The following is a 19289-nucleotide window of genomic DNA, read 5'->3' as shown; positions in this document are numbered from 1 at the left end:
TTATGCATAACTCTAACCACCTACCAAACGATATATCCATATACCTAATGCTTAATGCTCAAGGTTTGATCTTACACAAATTTGGAGAATAGTAAAATAGAGAGGTGAATAGTAGTTCTCCAATTTGTGTAAGATCAAACCTTGAGCATTAAGCATTAGGTATATGGATATATCGTTTGGTAGGTGGTTAGAGTTATGCATAAATTAATAGTGCAACTATTGATTATGAATATATCTATATATTATTCGGAGAAGGGCCTAAAATGCCCCTCAAGTATTTTAATTGGTACAAAATTACCCTCCATCCACCTATCGACCCTAAAATACCCCTGACGGCCACCTTTCAGCTCAAAAACACTTTTATGTCTAACGGATCACACTCATTAGGTGGATGGAGGGTAATATTGTACCAAATTTCATAGTTTAAGGGCATATTAGACCCTTTTTCGTTAAAATAATTTGAAATTACTTAATATATAAGCTCAAATGATTGACTTGATTTTGAATTTCATAGTAAATTTAAAATTATAAAAAGGTTAGGCATTTACTCTCTAAACTACTCCCTCCCCGACCCTTCACTTCCTATCTCTTCCATTTTTTTCCATTTTCGATCTTGTCCACAATTTTTTTTTTTATTATTTATCACAAACAAGAGAGAAAAAAAGAAGGAAAATAGTGATGCATTCATAAATTGTTACTTAATATAGAAATGGATCATTCTTTTTGGGACTGACCAAAAAGGAAAGTAAGTCACATAAATTGGGACATAGGGAGTAACAAACAACAATGAAAAATAACCGAACTGAAATACAAATGTTTTTTGAAACCTTAAAAAAAATTAATATTAGTGTAGCAGTATTATATATTTGTCTTATTTCTAATTCCCTCCATTTAAAGGCACCAAAAAGGTCCCTTTCACGTCCTAATAAGAACGATTCTTTTTTCCGATCACAATTTTGCCTTGGCCTGCAACGCTACATATATATTAATATTTATTTTCCTATCGAAGCGTCTTCTCTTAGGTTTCTTACATGGTAAGAGAGAATAATATGAAAAATGACAATTATCCTTTTTGGCAATACTTTGTTGGGGCATATAAGGCCCATGACTTGTCTATTTATCTCACATTAAGACGGGGCCCATGTTTAGTTGGACTAGCAATTAAAGTTGAGCCCATTAGTATGGGCCCACCGGTTCCTTTCAGGTCCATCAATTTTGTCCATCTTCCTTTCTTTTTCCATTTTTGCCCCCCAATAATCTTCTTTCATCATTTTTGAATTAAATGATTTATGGTACCATTTCTAATAATTACAAAAAGAAGAATATAGTAACAATGTTACAAGTGTATATAAAAGTTTAATTTGTTAAAAATATACAGTTTTATTTACTTAAGAAAAAGGTTTCCACATTTCCCCTCATGCGCAGTTTGTTATTTTCCTTAGCCAAGTTTGTGGGAATTTTATTTGACCATGAGTGGTTGAGTAATGTATGGGAGCTCAAGACTTTGTAATTTCTAATATTTAGAAAAATATACTTATCCTTCATTAGTTTTGTAAGGGTCTTCAAAGAGATATATGTTGGTAAAAATAAATTACAGATTAAAAAAAAATGAAGAAAAATTATTTTCATGTTGAGGCACAAATATATATATGATCACTCTCTTAAGTATTTAGGGAAATTCAGACCCACTGTAACGATATCTTCACTTGTTTGGCAATAATTCTTTTGACTTGTCTTTTTCAAAAAATAACAATCCAACTACATCGATGGCTTAAACAAACTCTGACTAAGTTTTGTTCTAATTGAACATAACAATACCTAATAAAGTGTTTTAACTAGTCACTTTTCATTTTTTTTTAAGAAAAAGTTATGCATGTTTTTTATCCGTTTATGAGATGGTTGAATTAACCACATAAAATATGTCATCTCTTTTAATTATACACATCAACCTCAAATTAAAAAACATTTAAAATTCTACGACTTATTGAATTGAATACATATAATTAAAAGATATATAATTAACTAATAGACGAATAAAAATATATACAAAACGTTTTTCAAAATTTTAATAAAAATATCTAATTAAAACACCTTATTAAAAGTTTACAACACACCTAAAATGATCTAAGATCTAACTACATTCAAATGAAGCAACACGCGTATGTTATCAATCATCACTTGACAAAAAAAAAAGTCTTTAAGTACTTTTTTTTAAAGAACAAATAATTATATATCAAATACTAACAGCTTTAAACATAGGAAACAGTAGTTATTATGCTAGAAGGGTAAAATCTTGCAATCCTAGGATCCATTAGGCATGATTTTACCCTAAAAAAGATTCCTTCTAGGGTTGAATCTAAATAAAAATTTATCTTCATTCAATATTTATATTAAATATAAATAAAAATATATACTCCTATATTAATCAATTATAATTTAGTAATTAAGGTGATATATGTAAAATATATATCAAATTAATATACATGTTTTTTTGAATCAAAAGGAGGCAAAGAATGATGTAGATCACACCAGAGCTAGCAACTCATACATACAGATAGCCTATGGACCACATAACCCTTTTCCTTTTAGTCCTCAAATTTGGACTCTTGCTACCAAAACTTTTGGCTTTTCTTAGTAATTGCCAGTTTGCTTAAATCCTTAGGCAACACTATAATTGGTTAGAGTTATATCGATATTTATAAAATAGAAATTAATTATGAGTGAAATTATGTATTATAATACATAGTTATTTTACTTTCTATTTTGCATAAATTCACTCATTAACTTATATCTAAATTATTGACAAACTTGCCTAGCAGAGTAGCTGCTGCTTTGCATGTGTCTGTGTCTGATTCTTGGTGCTTTGCTAGTGATGACTGTAACTTGTACGTGTCACACTCACCAATAATCTTCATGATTAAAAGCCTAAGCTATATCTTAGAAAGAATCGTAGTAATTTAGTTGGTGGAACTCCCTAATTAAACATTAAAGTTGACGAAAAGGAGAATTCAGAAGCTGAGAGATAAGGACATAAAGCAGACAAAAGATTTTAAATTGGGACTATGTAAGTAAGAAAGAAGAAACAGAAATGGTTGAGCTCACAAGAAGATCAACAATTTTACCTTTGTCCGCGTGTCTGAGAGAGGTAAAAAAGTAGTACTACTAGTCTAAAGTAAGTGGACAACATCAAACAGTTTGAATTTTTTTTTTTCTTTGTAGAAAAAGAAGACTTTTGAGTAAGACAACCACCAAAATGGAGAGAGAGGAAAAGAAAAAGCAACAAGAGGAAGAAGAATTGTTGGTAGTAAAGTTGAAACAAGGTGTTTTGGTAGGGAAAAGAGGGGGTACTTGTACTACTCCATCATCTACATGGAAAATTGGTTTGGCACAATCTGATGGTTCTCTGCTTCAAGATTTCCCCTTTTCTTCCAATTCTGCTTCACTATCTGTCAGAAAACTTGGTGCAAATCTCTGGGAATTTCAACCACAAGTGAAAAAGGTTGTCAACATGAGCAAGATTGGCCCTCTACCTCAAAATCACAAAGACAAATCTAAGCTTCATAAACAAACAGCTGCCCCACCTGATAGCCCACCACAGCAGGTCAAGTACAAAAAAACTTATTACTCCGTTATTTTTAAGTCCAAACCCACATATTGTATTTTTTTTATTATTATATATAAATAGGAGTTGTCTGAGTTCAAATTATTGCTTTTTGCATAACTAATGTACACTGACTCTAGATCCTGAATTCGCCTTAACCATTTTTTGTTATACCATGCCAATTGCCTCATAGGTTAGAAAGACAAACAGAACATATATGTTAGTAGTCAATAGTGTAGGTTGTTGTGTTGATCTTGGGAATGTTTTGTTACTGATAAACTTTCTACAAAGTTCATAGTCTGCCAATTTCACTGAAGAGACAAAAGGATGTCTATTTCTGCTAAACTATAAAGTGCCTTATCAGAAGGCAATAACCTGATTAGTCATGTTTCTTTTCTGTTTTTGCAGCCAACAAGCACTAGTAGTTTAGGGAGGGATATTGCTGCATCACTTAGACAACATCATCATCATTTAATTGCGAAGAATGGGGGCGCTCAATCGCTTGAATCACCTGCAAGTTATTGTAGCTCAATGGAGGTAACTTTTTTCTTTTTAAAGTGCCTTTTACCCCTTATTGACAGTAGTTTCAGGAATGAATCAGTACTTTGTAAGGAACGATCAGTATTGTACTTTCTAATTACACATGCTTATTTTTATGGTTCAATTATTCTCTTTTACTCACTCCCCCTCCCTGTCCCTTTCTCGGATTCACAGATTTCACTGTTGAAATTGGTGACTACCTGAAAGTTTCATGTATTTATACATATGTTTAAGCAAATTGAAGTATGATGCCTTCAGTAACACATGATAGTTTCTACATGAGTAAGGGATCATGAAATATTTGGCTTTTGATTTTATACGTGAGCCATGGCTAAATATCAGGTTTCATTCAGAAATATGTGCTATGATCAACTGATTTCAGACAAATTTTCTGGTGAACATAATCGGGATATTGTATGTAACTTCTGAAATCCTGATAGTGTTCTCTGAAATTAGCTGGATTTAGTCTATTATGAACCTGCCTTTACTGTTTGAGAAGTAGCCTCTCCTGCAATGAGAAGATTATTGTCTGCACTGTCCAACTTATTTAACCGCATTCAAGTAGTGTCTAAATTCCTTCTGTTCCCTGACATACAGATGGCTCCTTTTAGACCTGTTGAGACTCCCACCAGCTCAAAGGACCTTAAAGGTAGAAGTGGAAAGTCAAGCTACAGCCTGAAAACATCAGCAGAGTTACTTAAGATACTTAATAGGATTTGGAGCCTTGAAGAGCAACAAGCATCAAACATGTCATTGGTGAAAGCATTGAGAAAAGAAGTTAATCACTCCCAAAGACGTGTTAAGGAACTACAAGAAGAAAAGAAAAGAGACAGAGAAGAAATAAATGACTTGGTGATGCTAATTGATGAGTACAGAATAGGAAGAAAGAACAAGTATAACAGACCCGAGGAGGCAGTCAAGACATTGACGGATGAGCTACGAGATGAAAGAAAGTTGAGGAAACACTCAGAGAATCTTCACCGTAAGCTTGCTCGAGATCTTGCTGAAGTGAAATCATCTTTCTCTACTGCATTAAAAGAACTTGAAAGAGAACGCGAGGCACGGAGTATGCTAGAAGAATTATGTGATGAGTTTGCCTACGGAATTAAGGAGTACGAAGAAGAAGTTCGATTCTTGAAAAGCAAAGTGAGAAAGGATCAAATATTGACTGAAGAGAAGGATGGATTGATTATTCATATTTCTGAAGCCTGGTTAGATGAAAGAATGCAAATGAAGCAATCCCAAAGACGTCATGATCCTGCAGAAAAGAAAACAATTGTAGACAAGTTGAGGTCCGAAATACAAACCTTCCTTAAAGCTAGAAAATCTAGTGATTATGGGAATAATGTCTTAAACCTGAAAAGAGCAAAGGAGAGTAGTTTATGCCGGCATTCTTTGGAATCCTTTCACTTGAACAATCCTGCAAGTGCCCCCAGAGTAGAGAAGGAAGATGACGATTCATTTGACAACGTTATACGTGCTTCTGAATCTAATAGAGGTTTAAGGGGAAAGCATGATGGCATCAATCAACATGAGGAATTTACTCCAAACATCCATGTTGAAAAAATGAAAGAATCTAATCTAGCACAGACAAAGATTGGAACTCAACTTTCGAAGGACCCTGACGTGACTAGCTCAAGAATCCAACCCGAAGAGAAAATTTTCGAGGCAATGGTGATTAAAGAGACTACTGTTGAAGGTAATGATTCATGTGTGCTTAAGAAACGTGTCACGAAACAAAGAAAATTCCAGAAGAAAAAGAATAGCTTAATGAGAAGTGGAAGTTCTTTGCTGAATAACTTGCTTAAAGATCACTCATTGCCTTATGAAGCTAAGACACTTCCAAATGACGATAAACACATGGAACAGTCTTTCGATCCAACAACATTTACTGGTCCTGCCAGTCCCGTGCAGAAGTGGACATCAAAAGTAACAGCCCCGGATCGTGAGGTGATTGAATCTTCTTCAAAATTACCATTAGGTGTAAAAGAGAATACACTCAAGGCAAAGCTGCTGGAAGCCAGACTCGAAAACCAGCAGTTGCAGCCAAGAGCTATCAAAGGTTTGTCTGAGGTTTCTTGAACTGTAAAATGTCAAAAGATGTTGATACTTTATCATGAGTTGCTAAGGCTGGCTTTGTGACTCAAAAATTTTGGTACATGAGAAATGAGAACTGTCTGTTTTTTGTAGTTTCAGACTTTTATCTGAAAATGAGAGATGTGTACTGGTTATTAACATAGTCTCTTGTTTCACCTGGAAATTGTTGTAAAGTCTGTTGAAGTATGATTACAGTAATTTCCTTCTAGCTTGAGGCATGTCGTGAATGACACTATAAGAACGATTATACGTATAAATATGTTGAGAATATCATTAATAATAAAAGTGTGCTTTCTTTAATCGCTTAAACTTTTAGATAAGATGGTGACACACTTCAACATGGTATCAGAGCAGGCAAAGGTCCTGAGATCGAATTTCACCTCCACCCAAAATTTTAAAAAAAATTCACATGCTTGATTCATAAAAAAGAATCAGGCCCGTACGTGAGGGGCATGAGATGGTCACACACTTTAACTATATATATATATATATATATATATATATAGGTGATCGAATGTTACGGTCCAAAGATAATACCTCTGAAATAATGGCAATTATATGGATTTAAGACAACCAGAATTGGATTAGGCCTCACACATATCTCGCGTGCAGGGAGAGGGGTGCAAATTCACCTATTTTGCCTTCAGAACCATTTCTGACGTGAGCGAGTTCACTTTTGATTCTCACCTTGTTTGTGAGGATTCGATTCTAACCAGGAAATTTTAGTAGTTCAAGTGGTTAAGCTATTTAAATTTTCACTTTGTTGATGAAGATTCGATTATCACGTTGTAATCCCTCCTCCTTTTTCCCTTCCGCTGCCCCAATTTTTTAAAAAGAAGACGATGAAGAGTTCTTCCTGTTCTACGAATATGCTTATTACGGGAATTAATAAAGCAAAATATCACCGCATGACGTTTCATAAATATTTATCTACAACAAACTAAGTTATAAATAAGAAATGATGAAACATATCTAATTTTTACGTTATTATTCAATATTATTTTTATACACCCGTCAAACAGACAATTTAACTTGTATTCGGTGGTATTGAACAAGTCTAGTCCAATGGAGGATGGGACCTACTAATCGGGCTTTTTGGTAAGTTCATAATTAGCTTTAATACTTCTCTAAATGGTTCAAATTAAAGCTAACTTTGACCTAAGAGGAAAAAAGCAGCCTATTTGACCGTTGACTCCTCTCGGTGTATTTTATTGGAAATATTCTTTTCTTTTTATTAATCCGGCATATTTTAAATAATTTATCCATAAGCCATGCCTCATAAAATAATAAATCTTTTGCCAAATAAAGATGTTTCACATTATCAATTTTTAAAGTTTAGTTTTTCTTGGTGGAAGAAAATCAAACTGATTAAACACGTGGAACTAGATGTCATATAGGCTGCGCAAACCGTAGAACCGAGTAGATATTTTCCTGCATATTATATTATGCATCAAATTATTAGGCACATATATAGTGTGTTAGTTCGTGTAACGTTTTTTAATATTTGATATTATAAAGTGAGATTTGTGTTGTTTGCTTTTATATTATTTTATAAGTAGTATTTTTTTACGGTAAAGGGTTAAATATACCCATGTACTATAGGAAATTGTTTAAATATATCCTTAGTTATACTTTCGGGCTAGATATACCCCTCTCGTTATACTTTCGTGATAAATATACCCTTATGACTAACATAGGATACGTGGACAACTAAGATTAAATGAAATGTTCAATTTAAAATAAATTAAATTTGGATATAACCCGCCTCATCCCAATAATTTAACCCCGTCTAATTATAACATTGACCCACCCAATTTATATTGTATCTCCTCGCAGCTACTATCGACGAGGATTTTGAGGCTCTGGCGGGGAGCAAGAAGAAATAAAATGATAAATCAACCAGAAATCTCTTAGGTTAAAACCAAATTCCCTCAAATATGTTATTGTACTTGTCACTTTCCCTTTTCATATCCTGTTTTATCATTTGGATCTCAAGATACTACTGTGTTACTCCTATATGTGAATTTGTGCGTGGATTGACATGCTTAGCTGGAAATTGAATGGAATTCAAAAATATGTGGAGAAGGACAATGCATGATAAGTTAGCATCACTTTTTCATTCAGATATATGGATTCACATTCTTCAAAAAACTAATTTGTATCTGTAGCCATCCTTTCCTGGAGTTCATTGATAAGAGGACGTGGGTGGATCAACATTATAATTAGGCTGGGTTAAATTATTGAGGTGAGCGGGTTATATCCGAATTTGATTTTATTTTAAATTGAACATTTCATTTAATCTTAGCTGTCCACATGTCCTATGTTAGTCATAAGAGTATATTTAATCTGAATAACAGGAAGGGTATATTTAGCCCGAAAATATAACCAAAGGTATATTTAAACTATTTCCTATAGTACAGGATATATATGACCCTTTGCCGATTTTTTTATGACCACGATGTTCGGGTCAATCTTCGCACACCTTTAATTTCAAGGATATCCGCCACCTCCCACTAACAATATGTATCATGTAACTCAGTCAAGGCTACACATAATACCAATAATATGTATCAGGTAACTTGTCCCACCAAGATTAGGATAGATGAAAAGAACCTAATCGTTTTTGTTTCCACTAAGTTTTGAAACGAGGTCTTATAATTTTCAACCACTTCATTGACTACTAGGTCACACGAACAATGTAATTAATATTGTTTGTTATTTCTCGTTTGGTTCTCTATATAATTTCATTTTTACTAAATTTGACTTGATTTCGAAACTAAAACTTCATTATTTTTTTCTACTATATGTTTGAATAATGAACAATTTCAAATATTTAAAAATTTTCTTGTTCGAGAACATTATAATATTTTTTTAAACATAAATTTAAAATCTGATTATTCGATAGAATCAAAGCCACGTGTCTATCTTCTATAATTCAACCCCCGCGCCCCGTTTTCCTCCGTCTTCCCCAAACATTTCTCCGCCCACATCTCAGAGACATTATAAAGCAAAATCCCCCGGATATTTAGAGAGAAAGAGAATCTTTACAGTTGAGTTTACAGCCATGAAGGATCAGAATTTGGATCTTTTCGACCCGAGAACGGCTGTTATGGACCCGGAATACTCACCGAGCAGTACCCGGGACCCGGATTTTGGCTTTGCCTTCAACGACGTCAACTTCTCCGATCGTCTACTTCAGATCGAGATTATGGCTGACTCGTTCGACCCCCAGTCTGATTCAGATAGCTTTCATTCTCAGAGTCTAGCTGATTGGGCGCGTAATCGCAAACGACGTAGAGAAGATATCAGGAAGGAAATGGGTTTGTCTCTTTGCTCCTTTTTCTCTTTATCTTAGCTATGTAATCGGGCGTTTGAGCTCAGTTGCTTGAGTTTCTAGCTAATTTATGAACTGGGTATCTATATAAGCTTCAGTTGCTTGAGTTTCTAGGTAATTTATGAATTGGGTACTTCTGTTACTGAGGATTTTGAGTTGAGAATTGGTGGACCTTGATTTTGGCTATGGATGATCTCCAAAGTGAAAGGGAGGTTTTGTGTATGGAAATTTGGAACAGTGGGTTTAAGACATACTTATTTGTTGTGGGATTGTGATTTTGCTAGAAAGAGAAAGGAAGAAAGGATTGAAAGAATAAGAAAGGAGTTCTGGTTGCTTTTTGTCATCCATGTTCAATAGTATAATTTAACTGAACTAAAATGATCCTTTGAGCTCTTCACATGTTAGCTTACACATGTAACTAATCCTAAGTTGAAGGAGTAAGATTGCAATAGTTGACGGTGTAATGATTGTCTAACTGTAACAAATAATCTGAATGAATGAAAGGAACTAGGTAGAATGGATTGGATAGATGATTCATATATCCAACCCTAACTAATTCGGGATTGAGGTATAATTCCGTCTCTAAAGGATCTCTGACTCCACTAGACAGCATCATACAGTGTCCAATGCTCTTGTTCTTATATTCAAATGGTCTAGTTGACATTTGATTGTTGTTGTTATAAAACGTGATATAGATGATGTTTTAACAAATTTGTGTTTACTTATTTCTTTCTAAAAGAAGTTGTTTTAACAAATTCTCTTTTTCCGTTTGAAAAAGGTGCTGTTAAATGATTATTACATGTTTTCTTTTTCTTTTGTTGGGGGGAAAGAGGAATGGAGGGAGGGGGTTATGAAATACTCTTTTGCTTCCCTTGAAATGAACGTTATGTATGTAACATATTGGTTAGACTTCTGATTTTGTTATGCTGGCATGGGTTTTTCTTGTTCTATGATGATAACCAGACACGTGCCACTCATTTGCAGCTCTGGATATCACTGCTTGTCCTGAAGAGCAGGTTATAAGTTGTAATCAAATTGATACTGAAGATGTTGAGAACGAAAATCAAGATGAATCAGTTGTTGCAATGATCGAAGAACCACACTCGGGTATTTAAACCAAATCCAGTCCTACATTTCTTTTCCTCCAGCTTCTGTTCTTCGATAAACAATGAGGTTTCTTTAATTTCCATGTATTTTGTCAAAATACTTGCTACTTCAGTGCCACTCTGTTGAATTAAAATATAAAGATAAAAGAATAAAATATAACAGAAACATAATTAAGTCAGAGATATGAAAGGCTTGCCAATGAGCCAATAGCTGATCTCTTCGGAACCATGACCTTAAGCTAAGACCGGTTTCATCGTTCTTTATATTTTAAATTTGAATGTGGATGCTTATAAAAGAATTTGTATGCGGATATCGTGTTTTAAAGTATGGTGATCTCCAGGCATACTGTAAACAATTTTTTTTTTTTTTGAGATAATACTGTAAACAAATTCTAACAGTGTTTCTGTTGCATAAGGACACTTTCCCTTGTAAGGGATGGGTATACGTATAGTAAAATGGAAAGGAACCATACTTAAAGAGAAGTACATCTTTACTGACCTTTTATTTCTGCTATATGTTGCAGAATAGAGTAGTAGCATTTCTTTGTCTGTGTATTTTGTAACATACTGTTGCATTGTCCTTCACTTTCTTTCCGCTTTCTTGTTTTGAAGCTGATCTTATTGCAGAATCATATGACATGTTCCTATAGTTGTTCCTGGTGTTCATAACTTGTATTTTGTTTGATTCCCACAATTACTTCAAAGTACCTTGAGAAAGATAATCAAGCGATGCAGTGTTTTGTCTGCAGGAGATGAAGCTACTAATGCTGATGATTCATCTTGGAACTTTGATTCTCCAAGAGTTGTTAAAGTTGAAACCTTACATATCAGCTCCCCCATTTTAGCAGCAAAGAGCCCTTTCTTTTACAAGGTAAACATTCTTTTTCATATGCAAGCTGCTTATGCTCTGTCTTGAGTTTATACATGAAGAATCAACTGAGCTCTCTTGTATTTATGTAGCTCTTCTCCAATGGGATGAGGGAGTCTGAGCAAAGACAAGTAACTCTAAGAATTAATGCTTCAGGTACGCAGAAATTTAAGACACATTATATCATTTTGCTGACCTCTTGTCAGTTGCTACATTGAACTGCACTTTGCTGTGTGAGCATATTTTTGAGCTTCCCTTTTTTATGCGAAACTTGCAAAGCACAGAGGAGAGAATTTTTCTTTCATTTTATATTCATTGTTATGTCAGCATCTAGTACTAGTGATTTGACAATTGTGGGTCAAATATTGTCACCTTAGAGAAATTGTAGGATTCCTATCAATTTCATGAGAAATAATGTTCTTTTTTATTCTCATGGAGCAGAGGAAGCTGCACTGATGGAGCTCCTGAATTTTATGTATAGCAATAAATTGACCACTAATACAGCACCTGCTTTGCTGGACGTACTCATGGCTGCCGACAAGTTTGAAGTTGCTTCTTGCATGCGGCATTGTAGCCGGCAACTGCGTAATTTACCTATGACTCCAGAGTCCGCTTTGCTGTATTTGGAGCTTCCTTCTAGCATCCTGATGGCTGAAGCAGTTAAGCCTTTGACCGATGCCGCAGAACAATTCCTAGCTGCAAGATACAAAGATATTACCAAGTTTGTTCCATTACTGATTAATCTCTATTTCTTCTTAGTTCTGTTCTAATGCAGCTGTCTATTTGCCTTACAATGATATTTCAGTCTCCACAGCATACTTTGTTCAATACAGTGGTGACAAATTTATGTTTTCTAGAAGACCTTTTTTATCCAATGCCAGAAATGTTCTTGGAATTCTGCCCTACATTCCATCACTCAAAATTCCATTGCATTTTCTTTATTATGAATTGTTAAACAATGAAAAGTTTCTTTCCATTCAGTACTTGTTTTTAATGTGGACAAAGAACAAGTGAAAATTTTGTTTCCATTTACTGCTGCTTTTGGTGAGTTTTGATTAGCTGTCACACTTGTATGTGCTTGATAATGAGCTCATTGTCTTTGAACAGGTTTCAGGAAGAGGTCATGAAGTTGCCTCTTGCTGGAGTAGAGGCTATTTTGTTCAGTGATGACCTTCAGATAGCATCAGAGGATGCAGTGTACGACTTTGTGTTGAAGTGGACAAGGACTCATTATCCACAGATAGAGGAACGGCGAGAAATCCTTGGTTCACGACTTGGTCGTTGCATCCGTTTTCCTTTTATGAGCTGTAGAAAGCTTCGGAAGGTTCTGGCATGTAATGACTTTGATCATGAATTTGCATCCAAGCTTGTGCTTGAGGCTCTCTTTTATAAAGCTGAGGCTCCTCATCGTCAGCGAACCCAAGCTGCAGAAGACTCGTCCTCCACTAGTCATCGTTTTGTGGAGCGTGCTTACAAGTATCGACCTGTGAAGGTGGTTGATTTTGGACTTCCACGGCAACAATGTGTAGTCTATCTGGATCTTAAGCGGGAGGAATGTGCTAACCTCTTTCCTTCAGGAAGAGTGTATTCTCAAGCATTTCATTTAGGGGGACAAGGTTTTTTCCTGTCTGCACATTGCAACATGGATCAGCAAAGCTCTTTCCACTGTTTTGGTCTCTTTCTGGGGATGCAGGAGAAAGGTTCAGTGACTTTTGCTGTTGATTATGAATTTGCAGCAAGAACCAAACCAGGGGAGGAGTATGTCAGCAAGTACAAAGGTAACTACACTTTTACAGGGGGCAAGGCAGTTGGCTACCGCAATCTATTTGCCATACCATGGACTTCTTTCATCGCTGAGGACAGTCCATATTTTACTAATGGCATGCTCCATCTCAGGGCTGAACTTACTATCAAGAGTTGATTCCTTTGTCAATGGATACTGTTGTTTTTGCTTCTTGGGTGAGTTCAACACTCTGTTTCTTGGTTTAATAAAAGCATGTAAGACAAGGTTTAGATGAAGGCACTAACTGCCATAGGCTAGGTATTGAAATATTTAGTATGAAATCACTTTTGCCATGCTCTGCAGAGATGGAAAAGGATGTAAATGGAATTGATGAGCGAAAAATTACGTTGGTTATTCTGAAATGCTCAAATGTAATACTAGTACAGGTTGTCCTGATATTGTGTACATGTTATTTGAAATGTCATGCTGCGTTAAACATTGTACAACAATGTGTAGCTGAGTTTGTATCAACGTGCTAGCCAACTTTCTTCTGATAAACCATGGATACCATATAGAAGGTGACTCATAAACTTGATGTTGTATGGTATGATTGATTACATAGTCTATGCTTACTGAAATTTGGAAGTGAGCTCTGGCCATTGGGCGTTCATAGCATTGAGTAATCTTGTGATGGTGAATGGTAAACAGTGCACAATACATGTCTATATCAGCATGTTTACCTATTCAATTGCCCGACAATTTTAGCTATATCGAAAAAGAGTGATTTCATCTATTGGTTATTCGTCTCATATGCATTGAATGTGGCAAATAATAGATGCTCATCCAAATATAATATTCCCTCGACAAAGTTTTTGGCATCATCTCTGATTTTCCACGAGATTCTTCTATACTTTGACACTTTCGGTTTTTTTGGTGATCTTTTTGCTAAAAAGCAACTTATAATACTAGTCTTTTGAGTAGTTCTATTTTTTTATATAGTTTTTTGTTAACTTCATTGATTGATAAATTACATGAAAAGTGTCAAATAAATTGAGATGAACGGAGTAATCCAATGTTATAAGGGAAATATTTTGGAAGTGAAATAGGTTATGCTTTTGTAATAATGGTGGAACATTACTGCAGGAATATCTTTATTCTCTGAACTCTGAAGTTATCTCCGGCTGGCAGAAAATAACAGGAAACACAAGAATTTCTTATATATATATATCACAATAGAATAAAGAACAATTGAGTGTACGCAATCTAATAACTACAATTATTTGGGTTGACTCCCCCACACGTTTGATACTTCCTCCAAATCTACTTTTAAAAAAAAATATAATTTTTTCACCCCGTATCCGATTTTACTATAAAATTTGACTAATTCAAAGTCGTACATTAGACACATCTAGCAATGGTTATTACTTCAAGTATACTAGTAGTTTATAATAATAATTACTAATATTCAAACCAGCAATCTTATTAAAGAGAAATTTGATGGTAGAAAAACTTCCTACAATGTTCCTTGAGTCATTAAAAATGAGAAGAGAAAAAAAATAAAACTGAAATTTCAAAAAAATAGAAAATGAAATGCATCAATAATTTTACAGTTTTGTCCCTACATATAAAGTCCCATTAGCCAACCGGAAAAGGGTAAAATAGTCTAAACAATCGACTCACCTAGACCCTAGTAGAAAAAAGGCCAACATGAATTTAATAGTTTATATAAAGAGGAAAACTAGAATTATCAAAATCCCTTTATTTTTCTGATAAGAAAAGAAAAATTGAAACTCTCTTGAGTCATTTCTAGGGTTTCATTCCATCGTTCAAATTAGGGTTAAGGTATCCATCAAAGCAAAACCCAAGTAATCATGCCGAAGAATAAGGGAAAGGGAGGAAAGAATAGGAAGAGAGGAAAGAACGAAGCTGATGATGAAAAGAGAGAGCTTGTTTTTAAGGAAGATGGACAGGAATATGCTCAAGTTCTTCGTATGCTTGGAAATGGACGGTGTGAAGCTATGTGTATTGATGGGACTAAACGTCTTTGTCACATACGTGGTAAGATGCATAAGAAAGTTTGGATTGCCGCCGGTGATATCGTCCTTGTCGGACTCCGTGATTATCAGGCAAGATCCGATTTTTTTTCGATTGAATCTTTTTCTTATATGGTTTTTGCAGATGGGAAGAAATTACATAGCTTTAGTCGACCATGTTAAAAACTGAGATTTTCCCTCTCCCCTATGGAAAAGTGAGATTTTGATGGACCGGAATTTAGCGGAAAAGAGTATAGAGGTTCAACTAGTTCAGAATTGGGATGAAATTATTGATTGATTGATTGATTGGAAACTGTGATTTTGATTTTTCCTTCCTGTCTTTTGAGCTGTGTTTTATGTATTTGTATACGGATTTTTCCTTTTCTAAAAGTTGTGGATTCCTCCCAAAAAAGAATTGAGTTGATGATTCATATTTCTTGTTCGTTCACTGATTGTAAATTTTTTGATAACCTTGTAAATAACGCATGATATGCATTATTGCAATTTGTGTATTTGGCCAAAGCTAATTTAGTTCCACAGTCCTTCGATTAAACCCTCTCTAAGGGCTGCATACACTCAACCCTCCTCAAAGCCCACTTGGGTCTACATGGGTTATGTTGTTGTAATCCTTTGCTTGAAGAACAAAGATGGTACTTTCATTTGATTATTGAGTGTCATAAGAGTATAAATGCAAAATCTTCATATTTATTTGTATTATGTTTGGTTATTTGAGTGTGCAAGTATAAATATGAAGTCTTGATATCCAGTTGTTGGGCTCAATGGTGAATTCTGGTTGTCGTACATGATGTGATGTAGATGGAATTCTAGATACAATAGAGGATCCGCACAATCTCCAATTACCCTTTGTTGCACTGGCTTAGTGCAAGTATTTGTAAATCTTTGATTACTTATCCAAAAAAAAAATGTTATACGAGTGCCAGGGAGATCTCTGGGTTTCTAAATGTGCCTCTTTCTCATGTGAGGATCTTCTCTGTAATGTTTTACTTGGGCGATTAATCTACATTGGGTTGCTTGTTTATGTTTTCTCAGTTCTTATATAATGTGAATTTGGATTCTCTTTAATTGTTTTCTCTAAACTTTACTATTTGGGTTTTTGCCAGGATGACAAGGCTGATGTTATTCTGAAGTATATGCCAGATGAGGCAAGGTTGTTGAAGGCATACGGGGAGTTGCCAGAGAACACTAGGCTCAATGAGGGTATTGCTAATTTGGATGAAGAAGATGAGAATGCTGCTGATGATTACATTGAGTTTGAAGACGAAGACATTGACAAAATCTAGAACTCCTTATCTAAACAGTGCTGTCACTGGGGGTTCCTGTTTGCCTCACAAATATTTCCTTAGAGTTTGAGTTCAATACAAAAAGAAAGAGAGAGACCTTATATGTACCATCTTAATATGTTTGAACTTTGTTCACTAGTTTTTCTGTGTGAAGATTTATGCTTTGATGAAGCAGATGCAATAATAGCCACCTGTTCTCTATTCTATTCATTCAACTCTTGATTTATTAGATGCAATAATAGTCTGTGTTGATACTCAGAAGTCAGAAATGAAAAAAGGAGAGCACCTTCTGAGTTACTTGCTCTAAGTTTTACTAAAACACTGGTGAAGGTACAGTTTGTTATTTAGTGGTGATGTCTTTCAGAGTTTGTTCTTTTGAGTACATGTTTGTAGGTTTGTAGCTATGACTTAAGATTTGGAAACAATTCTATGTAGTGGAGTGGTGCTGGATATCTCTTGCTGCCTTTGATTTATGGATGATGAACTTTAAAAAAGAAGCTTTTATGTTAAGTGAGCATGTCTCAGCCTAGTTTTCTTGCTAGTTTGGTTGTAGCTTCCATGCTGGAAAAGAGTCCACTCAGTTGAAATTAGTCTGTCACACTTTTCAGTGTTGCATCTTGGGGGTTCTTTCCCCAGAATACTAATTCATGCATTATATGATTACTGTCTCGTTTTTCCTTGAAATGCTCTTAAGCAGTGAGACTATAACCCCAGTTTTTGCCATTTCTTCATGCCTTCTATGTTACGAGACCCAAGAGAATATGCATTGACATATTGGTATACGGAGATGCATTACTAAGCAGGTCAATCTCACTGCAATACTGTTCTCATTATTAGTCCAACAACCTCGCAGAATTGATGTTGAATAGCTGAATTTGAACCTTATGACTTGCATTTTTTTTACAACTTTTCTTGTTTATTGAATCTGCACTATTCTTTTGCTTATTGACCACAAACTGATTCTACTATCGTTATGATTTGGCATAAAGTTGTATAGTCGTTAGTTCTACTATAGGACGCCTATGCTTTAAGAAGCTCTTCATGATAATGAAAAAAGTACAGGAGATTCTCCTATACTAATTCAAAAGCTTACATTTTAGAATCGCAATAATTGAACTACTTTCTTACTATTATTGAAATAAGAAAACTTCATATTCAGAAAAGAAAACAATGAACTTTCTTAGTTAAGTAGTCTCGTATAAAATCGGTGGCAGTTTGACCAGAGTGAAAGGGAAAAAGCTATGACTTGTTTTTCACAAGTAAAGCAACCTAATTAAGAAATATTCCAACGCAAACCTAGTGCAAGGGGCACTAAGCATATTGTGGCATAAAGACAAATGGCGTACCACAAAAGCGAAAAAAAAAGCCAGTTTAACCAAAACAAAGTGAATTGTTGCAAGGCTTTTATCTATGAGTTTACAAGGCATATTCAAGTTCTTGTTTTCCAGTGTCATCTTGCTGCTAAATAATGGATTCCTAATGCCACAAGATCACCAGCAAACCTTGCTATCTCTGTGAAAAACTTTCAACTGCATTTGGAATCAAATTACTAAAGTCAATGCATGTAACAGTCACTAGTTTCCTATCACAATTAGAAAAAGAATCTCACTAAGATGAAAGGAAGTTAAAAGGAGGTGGAGAAGCTGTTAAGCTCATCAATGCATAACCTCAATGACGGAAAAGTCTTAAAACATCTAAGACATAGGGGTTACAAAAAAAACTTAACGGAAATAGCATGAAGTGCAATATATTCTATGACAACAAAAGAAAGAAAGTTTGAGTTCTCCACCAAAGAGGTTGTTCAACAAAAGATGGTCTTTTTAGCCTTGGACAAATAATCTTATAAAGTAGTCATCATGCTTATCAGAGAATATTAAAGCCAGTACAGGAATCTAGTGAGATAAGGTCAAATACCAGGAGAAAATTCATTGTCGCTGCGATATTTGGTTTGTACTAGTTTATGCAGTAGCTTCAATGTCATTATTACTAGCTGGATGTCAATTTTATCCAGAATTTAACCATCTAGGTTACATATCCATCTTCACATAACCATGGTGAAGACCAGCACAAAATTCAATACTTGAAGATCATTAATACGGTTAACACCATAGCAATCAAGATTAACTACTACTTCTTCATGGAATCATTTTTCCTGATTAGCCTCAATGTAAAGATTTACCATGGTGGTGGGAACAAAACTTACATTGCTTAAGGGCATAGTCACTCTCTGTTACAAGTATCTCAGTTCCTCTCCTATATGACTTACTCTTAGTCATGCAGAAACCTTTGTAAATTTTTGCTACTTCAGATATCACCTAAACACTTAATCCAAACCCAATCACATCTTCCACTACTGTCATATGTGATGTATCTCTACACTCAACCAAACATTCAAATAATGAAGAAATAGTTTTCTAAGAAAATTCAGTCGAGAAATATCTTCTATGGAACATTATACAATATACAAAAACATTGTATATTGAGAAAGCTCACATTTTGGCCCACTAAATCCCAGGGGGACACTCACCACCACCACATCCTAAACCGGAATAAATGCTTGAGGACAAATGAAATACATAAAGATGGAAAGATAGTGTTGTATCCTTGAACAGATAGTATGCATGTTTCCAAATAATCTGTCAAACAGCAAGCAGTCTCTCAATTGACAATGTCTATGGATATATAA

At 34.8% G+C, this 19289-nt stretch overlaps 3 protein-coding genes across 3 annotated transcripts; all 3 read left to right on the top strand.

Moving 5' to 3' along the window:
* Positions 1-3188: 3188 nt before the first annotated feature.
* On the top strand, positions 3189-6376 carry LOC125850390 (uncharacterized protein At5g41620-like). The gene is made up of 3 exons (XM_049530247.1): positions 3189-3601; positions 4010-4138; positions 4739-6376. The coding sequence occupies exons 1-3, from the start codon at positions 3254-3256 to the stop codon at positions 6221-6223; spliced, it is 1962 nt and encodes a 653-aa protein (XP_049386204.1). The 5' UTR covers positions 3189-3253; the 3' UTR covers positions 6224-6376.
* Positions 6377-9188: 2812 nt separating this feature from the next.
* LOC125850407 (BTB/POZ domain-containing protein POB1-like) lies at positions 9189-13725 on the top strand. Its single transcript, XM_049530264.1, has 6 exons — positions 9189-9558; positions 10557-10679; positions 11428-11549; positions 11639-11702; positions 11988-12267; positions 12654-13725. Exons 1-6 carry the CDS (start codon positions 9303-9305, stop codon positions 13465-13467), a joined length of 1659 nt encoding a protein of 552 aa, XP_049386221.1. The 5' UTR covers positions 9189-9302; the 3' UTR covers positions 13468-13725.
* A 1305-nt stretch (positions 13726-15030) lies between these two features.
* On the top strand, positions 15031-16809 carry LOC125850755 (eukaryotic translation initiation factor 1A-like). Its single transcript, XM_049530606.1, has 2 exons — positions 15031-15395; positions 16424-16809. The coding sequence occupies exons 1-2, from the start codon at positions 15141-15143 to the stop codon at positions 16601-16603; spliced, it is 435 nt and encodes a 144-aa protein (XP_049386563.1). The 5' UTR covers positions 15031-15140; the 3' UTR covers positions 16604-16809.
* The last annotated feature ends 2480 nt before the right edge of the window (positions 16810-19289 follow it).

Source organism: Solanum stenotomum, chromosome 1 (assembly GCF_019186545.1).
Source record: "Solanum stenotomum isolate F172 chromosome 1, ASM1918654v1, whole genome shotgun sequence".
Taxonomy (NCBI): domain Eukaryota; kingdom Viridiplantae; phylum Streptophyta; class Magnoliopsida; order Solanales; family Solanaceae; genus Solanum; species Solanum stenotomum.
This window is presented reverse-complemented; position numbering and strand designations above follow the sequence as displayed.